This window comes from Nematolebias whitei, chromosome 8 (assembly GCF_014905685.2).
Source record: "Nematolebias whitei isolate Nwh7 chromosome 8, NemWhi1, whole genome shotgun sequence".
NCBI lineage: Eukaryota > Metazoa > Chordata > Actinopteri > Cyprinodontiformes > Rivulidae > Nematolebias > Nematolebias whitei.
The window spans coordinates 3933808-3940757 of record NC_056505.1 but is presented as its reverse complement, the minus strand read 5'-3'; the positions used below and the strand labels follow the sequence as shown (position 1 = coordinate 3940757).

General features: G+C 43.2%; 1 protein-coding gene across 3 annotated transcripts in view; it reads right to left on the bottom strand.

Annotated features, from left to right (window-relative positions):
• The window catches only part of kank1a (KN motif and ankyrin repeat domains 1a), a 27444-nt gene that overhangs the window by 12998 nt on the left and 7496 nt on the right, over nucleotides 1-6950 (bottom strand). The window contains exons 1-2 of one of the 3 annotated variants that reach the window (XM_037680852.1): nucleotides 4564-4684; nucleotides 2696-2820 (exon numbers count right to left, since the gene is read on the bottom strand). In XM_037680852.1, the coding sequence (XP_037536780.1) occupies nucleotides 2696-2732 (37 nt within the window). In that variant the 5' untranslated portion in view covers nucleotides 2733-2820; nucleotides 4564-4684. Of the gene's footprint in view, nucleotides 1-2695; nucleotides 2821-4563; nucleotides 4685-6950 lie in introns of those variants that run through there. The other 2 variants (XM_037680851.1, XM_037680853.1) reach the window with 2 other exon arrangements.

Here is a 6950-nt window from a genome sequence, read left to right as displayed (position 1 = left end):
AATATTTATTCTATCACTCATTTTTCAATTTAATATTTATTCTATCACTCATTTTTCAATATTTATTCTCACTCATTTTTCAATTTAATATTTATTCTATCACTCATTTTTCAGTTTAATATTTATTCTATCACTCATTTTTCAGTTTGATATTTATTCTATCACTCATTTTTCAGTTTAATATTTATTCTATCACTCATTTTTCAATTTAATATTTATTCTATCACTCATTTTTCAATATTTATTCTATCACTCATTTTTCAATATTTATTCTATCACTCATTTGTCAGTTTAATATTTATTCTATCACTCATTTTTCAATTTAATATTTATTCTATCACTCATTTTTCAATATTTATTCTATCACTCATTTTTCAATATTTATTCTATCACTCATTTTTCAATTTAATATTTATTCTATCACTCATTTTTCAGTTTAATATTTATTATATCACTCATTTTTCACTGCCGAACTCCACACAGAAAGGCTGGGAGGCAAACCTGCGACCTCCATGCTGTGAGGCCACACCTCTAACCACTGCACCACCATGCTGCCCTCTTAAAACTAAAACTGCATTCATTTCTTTATCGTTACATAAAACTTGGACCTGTACGTTCCACCCACTGAACCAGCAACGTGTAGCGAAGCGGGCGTGGTTACTTCCCGTCTTATTAGAGCTGTAAAGTTCTGGTCCCCGTTGGATCATGTGATTTGGCTGCAGGATGAGAGGAGGTTCGACTTCCTGTCATCATCAGAACAACAAACGAGGAAATAATCAGAGAAACAAAACAAAACCTCACTGATTGTGTTTTCAAACAGGTTTCAAACTTCTGACGACATCAGTTACGAGACGACGCGTTGGCGCTGCGTAAAGGCCACGGCTGACCTCTGAGGTTCAGCAGGTAGATCCACCTGCAGAACCTCAGCTGAACATCTCATAATGTTGACGATCCATCTGAAGGATGTTCAGGTCCAAACATCTTCAGTTCAACACAAACGTTCGTCTCAGTGCAGCCCGACATTTCCTGCTGCTGCCTCGAAGTTTAATTAGCGTCCAGGAAAAGTCAAACGGGTTTTGATCCAAGTCTCACCGTGAAGAACTTCAAACAGAAACATCAGTCCTCCTGAATACAAACATGAAAGCTGAGGTCATCAGAGAAGCAGCCAAAACATCAACGCCTGTTTTTCTGCACAGCTTAACAATTGCCTTTAATTTGTCACATTAGTTTGTTGCATAGCCCCGCCCACATTGAGCCCAGCTCCACCCAGATTGCAATTTTTTTTTAATATTTTCCTGCTCAAACATGTCAGCCATCTTCTTTTTTAATTAAGTTCTCAATAAATGATCTCAGTCCATCCGTTCCCATAAAATACAACAATCCCTGGAATAAAATGTTAAAAACTACATATTCTGGACAGACCTTCACCATCCGAGATCAGAGCTCCAGGAGATTTGTTTGAAGAACTTTCGTTCCACCGAGGAGTTAAACCTTCAGTAAGTTTATCAAGCACAGCTTTCTGAAGCTCAACAAAGACTCCTCAATAAAGACCAAACTCAAACTAAATGTTAAAAATGGCCAGCTCACCGACTTCACTGAATTCCAGCTACTCCACTGAAGTATCTTTACAAATAAAGTTCACCGAGAAGAACGACCGGAAAATACAGAAGAGCAGCTGAATGAACCAGAGGGGTGGATGTCGGCAGATGTTCTGTGAAACAAAACCATCTAGAGAACATTCTGATGCATCGATGGCTTCAAACACGTGAACTGAAGGTCTCCATCTGCGTCTGCCCTGGTAGAGTAGCATGTTCTGGAGGCGGCCTGCTCCACAGAACCCGGTTCTGGAGGCGGCCTGCTCCACAGAACCCAGTTCTGGAGGCGGCCTGCTCCACAGAACCCGGTTCTGGAGGCGGCCTGCTCCACAGAACCCAGTTCTGGAGGCAGTGTGCTCCACATTCCTGAAGGGATTTAAAAGAACGAAGCTTCCTGCTAAGAAACTCGTCAGGAATGTTTTCCACCTGCAGGGAGTTCACAGAAACTCCTCGACTGTTAAACTGTTTCACACCAAGGCTGAGGCGTGAACACAACGTGCGCTGCACCGAGACAACGTGCGCTGCACCGAGACAACGTGCACCAACTTGGCACAAACCCAACCTGACGAACTTTGATTTGAACTAAAGGTGTTTCAGTTAATCTTCTGCGTGTCTGAAGCGTTGATGAGACAGAACCTGAAATAAAGCTGCTTTTAAGATTATTCATTCATTTGAAGCACAAATTGCTTGCATGTATTCGTGTACAGCACTTTGGCCAACTGTGTTGTTTTTAAGATTCTTTATAAATAAAGTTATTTTGTATAAATGTGACTATGAAAACAGTAAGAATGCCTGAAACATCTGTTCCACTGAAACATCTGTTCCACTTCTATGCTACACAGGATCCGACCCGTCACGGCTCCACCTTCTGGTCATGTGACCAACGGTTCCACACTGAACAGTTCAGTCTGCAGGGTAACCCTAAGCAGGACGGGCCCGGGCCGAGCTGAACCGTTCTGGACCAGGTCATGGACAAACGAACCGACTGAGCCGAACTCCTCGTAAAACACGAACAGATCTACTCGTCAACTCTCAGAATGTCTAGAAAAACAAACGTTGGCATAAACGGGTTAAAGATCAACAAAAACAAGCGGGTTTACCTGGTTCGCTGCCGTTCACGTGCACGGTCTGGGCCATGGTAGACGCCGTGCGCTCTCAGTCCCACAACAAGACTCGCTGCAGTCATGCAACAGAGACATGCATCAAGTCCAGATCCCCATGCAGCCTGCAAACCCAGACAGAACCGGCAGGTTAGTGAGGCAGAGACGAGCAGAACCCAAAACAGTCAGAACATTTCCCTCAAGGTGGACCCAAACGTCACATTTCAATCTGCACACCTCACTTCTGTCAAATGTCTTCTGCTGGGACAGTGGGACAGAACGGGCAGTGGTTGTTGAACAGTCTAGTTAAGACGGGTCGATTAAAAAAATAATTTGTCTTCAATAATAAAAGTCTTTCATTTTTAACTTGGTACTGAAACAAAAACTGTTCTCCAAAAGTAAATTAATAAAAACAAAACCCTGTTTCTGCCATCGCACTTTATTTTGAAGGGACAATAAAGTGGAACCTTTGGTTCCAGGTGAGTGGCTGCTCGTTAAGATCTCTGCTTTAAACGTTGCGTTAAATTATTTACGTTGATCCGTCCAACAGGAGGACGGGACGAAGGAGCTGTGGCAGAAAGAGTCGCTGTAAGTCGGTCAGACGTTTGAAACACTGGCTTGATGACAAATATCTGAAGAAAAATCTAAATTGATAAATAATTTTAAATGTTTTTACATAAAATGTCCCCTCGTCCAAAAGCAACAGAATATTTTTATTAAAAATAAAATAATAAAGGGACGCGTAAAAACAAGATGAAGGCAGAAAGTTTAATAACAGAAGACAACCTGCCTGCAGACTGTCAGTGAGACAGACTGTCAGTGAGACAGACATCTGTCAGTGAGACAGTAGAGAGAATCTGTCAGATGAGTCAGTGAGACACAGTGTGAGAGTTGGTCAATGTGCGAGACAGTCGGTCGGTGTGCGAGACAGTCAGTCGGTGTGCGAGACAGTCAGTCGGTGTGCGAGACAGTCAGTCGGTGTGCGAGACAGTCAGTCGTGTGCGAGACAGTCAGTCGTGTGCGAGACAGTCGGTGTGCGAGACAGTCGTGTGCGAGACAGTCGGTGTGCGAGACAGTCAGTGTGTGAGACAGTCAGTGTGTGAGACAGTCAGTGTGTGAGACAGTCGGTGTGTGAGACAGTCAGTGCAGAGCAGCTGAATCCTACAGTAACTCAGAAACAAACATGTTTACATCCTGCGTCTAAATAAAGCGTCACTGGACCCGTCAGTCTGCATGTGATCCAGAAGAACCAACCAGTACCGGTCCAGATGTGCCACAGACAGACCTCTGAGGTTCTGCTGTCTCACTCTCAGTTACAGCTCGACAGGAAGCAGTTCTTTCACAGTAAAAGCATTTAAAACCTAAAGTTACAACTGAAAGAATAAAAGCAGAGCCTGATGGTTTACATCACCTCCTGGTCCATGAACCACCAGAACCCAGACCCGCAGAACCTGAACCTCAGACAGCAGAAGCCAATATATTCAAACTGATGTTCCAGTTCGGACTTAACGTTTGCTCAAACATTTAAAAATCTGAAGAAAAGCTAAAGTGGGAAAAGGCTAGCTAAAAGCTAACAGTAGCATAAGAAGCCCGCAGTCGAAGCAGATTTCTAATAGAACAAAAATTCTGAAGAACGGAAGAAATCTTGATGCATGAAAATATTCAGAAATTAAAGTTGGGGGGGGCGGGGTCCCTCAAAAGTTACAAAAGTCAAACGTCACTGCAGCCATCTCCTTTACGAGCCGAACGTTTTGATTTATGAACAGCTAAAACTGCACAAAGCCTGCAGAAAAAGCTGCAAAATAAAAACAGGACAGCAACATGCCGACTCAGCGTTCAGAGTAAAAACACTTTCAGCTCAGCCTCACCTGGAACTCTCATCCTCACTTCCTGCTGGAGGCACGGCTAAAACCCAGGTTGGTCCAAGTCCTCCGCCAGAACGCGGCAGTCCGGTCCTCCGCCTGGTTCTCTCTGCAGCCCTCTGCCTGCACCCCCAGCAGCCGTCCTCTCAGATCCGTTTCACAGCTAAGATTAGAAAACTTCCTCAGATGACGGCCAAACGATCCGAGTCCTATAAGAGGAAAGGGGCCTTTAAAGCTGCCTGGGTGGAGCTGGGCCCTGCACCGGGCCTCCAGGTGAAACAAGAGCACCGAACGTGGGAAACAACGAGACTCTGGAGTCCGAGTTACAGCGAAGGAGCAGGAAGTAATAAAATCCTCTGAATGAGGAGTTACACATCAACCAGCGAGGCAGAGTTCAAGAAGCCTGAAGAGTCCGGAGGAGTTGAATAAAATGTCAGTAAAAACACAAACTTGTAAATCTCATAAAAAGTTGTTTTTTGTCAATCACTTCAGAGAATGAAACTCGTTTTACAACGGCTCATTACAAACGTGGTAAAATATTTCTCGTCTTCATTTCTTGTAGTTTGGATGATTAAAACTTACAAATAATGAAAAGCCAAAACTCAGAAAATGCGAACATTATGAAGAAGTTTAATATTGGAAAGCCACTCGTGAACCGGAGGCAACGTCAGTGTCTTACCTGCTGAGGATAAAAAGAACTGGACTGTCTCTCAATGGTCCAACGTCCTCTTTCCAGGTGAAAGTCGATGTTCATGTCGTTTATAAATGAAGGTCCCAGAGTCTGGAGGAAGAGTGGAGAGACCAGAATCCACGTAGACCCACGGAGACAAGGATTGTGTTTTCCAGCAGGACTCGTACCGGCCCACACTGCCAAAGGTACCAGAAGCTGGTTCTGGAATATTCTGAGTTTTAGTTTTTCATTATTTGCAATTTAAAACCATCAAAACTACAAGAAATAAAGGATTCAAATATTTCACTGTGCGATGGATCCATGAAAATATGAGGTTCACTGCCTGAAGTGAGTGACGGGACTTCAGGATAACAGGTTCTTCGTTTCTCGTTTTTTGTTTCAGAACCTTTGGAGACGGCTGAGGAACTGAATGTTCTGCTGAAGAGGTCCTACAGAACAGCTGGAGATGGTCCAAACCTCCTGAAGTTTAGACCGTGACCTTTTGATAATCTGACTCTTTAGATATAAATTAACGTAAGTTTTACAGTCTGAGTTCTGATCGGTTCTGGACATCGGGACAGTGTCCACGTGGATCAGAACTTTACCAGCTCCTTCCTCCATCTGACGATGACCTCTGAGGGACACAGACCTCCAACCTTCTCACGCAGCACCACCTACAGGACTGACCCGGGTCAGACCAGAACCAGCAGCAGAGTCTGCAGCTAACATTCTGAAGAACGTTTTCTTCATGAATTCAGTGAATAAATCAGAAAAATGTCTAAAAGTTAAAAAAAGCTAAACTTTGTTTTTTTAAATATTAACATTTCAGTTTGACTGACCAGGATAAACTTTAAAACTGGTTTGTTAACGAACAACAACAACCAGGTGCAAAATAAATCAACAAACTACCGTAATTTATTTATTTTCATCATTAAAACTACTCCGGTTAAATTCTTATTAAACTTCTCCAGCTGGTTTAAATGTTTCTGTTCTGCTGAACTGAAGGAGAAAAACGAGAGATTTCAAAACGAAGTAGAGTCAGCTCACGTCTCCAGCTGGTTCTGATTCTGGTCGGGACCGGCCCGATTCCACCGACAGCTGACGAGCTAACGTCCCAGATGTGCCGGGGTATCCAAACCAAAACCTTCAGATTTTAAAATTAAAAGCCGCTTGAAACCAGAACCACAGAACCTTAAAGGAGTAAAGAGGAACTGAAGAATGGAGGCACGAAAAGAAAGACGAGTGAGGAGGAGGAGGAGGAGGAAGAGGAGGTAATCCCGTCAGATAAATGATCAGTTCCACTCAGAGGGGGAGACCAAACATGTGCAGGGAGAGAAGGGGGGAGTGTTCGACAGGATGAGACTCAAACCTCCAAAGTAAAATCCCTTCTCCTCCTTTTGTCCCCCTGATGGCACCAGGACTTGTCCAAATGTCCAAATGTCCAAATGTCCCCTCATCTCAAGTCTGATTTATTCAAATGAAGAAATTAAAGCAGTGCTGCGTTCAGGAACAAAATCTGGTTTAGTTTTTTTCAAAGCCTTTAATCTGCAGCCCGAGTGGACGGAGGATTAGGAACAAATTACAGAAAATATTAAATAAGATTCAAAGTTTTTATGACTCGTAACTTCAGCTGAGATCAAAACAAACAGCCGATATGATGAATTATTAAAAACACGAGCTGCCGCCCGGCTACACTCGGTCCTTTAGCTGCCGCCCGGCTACA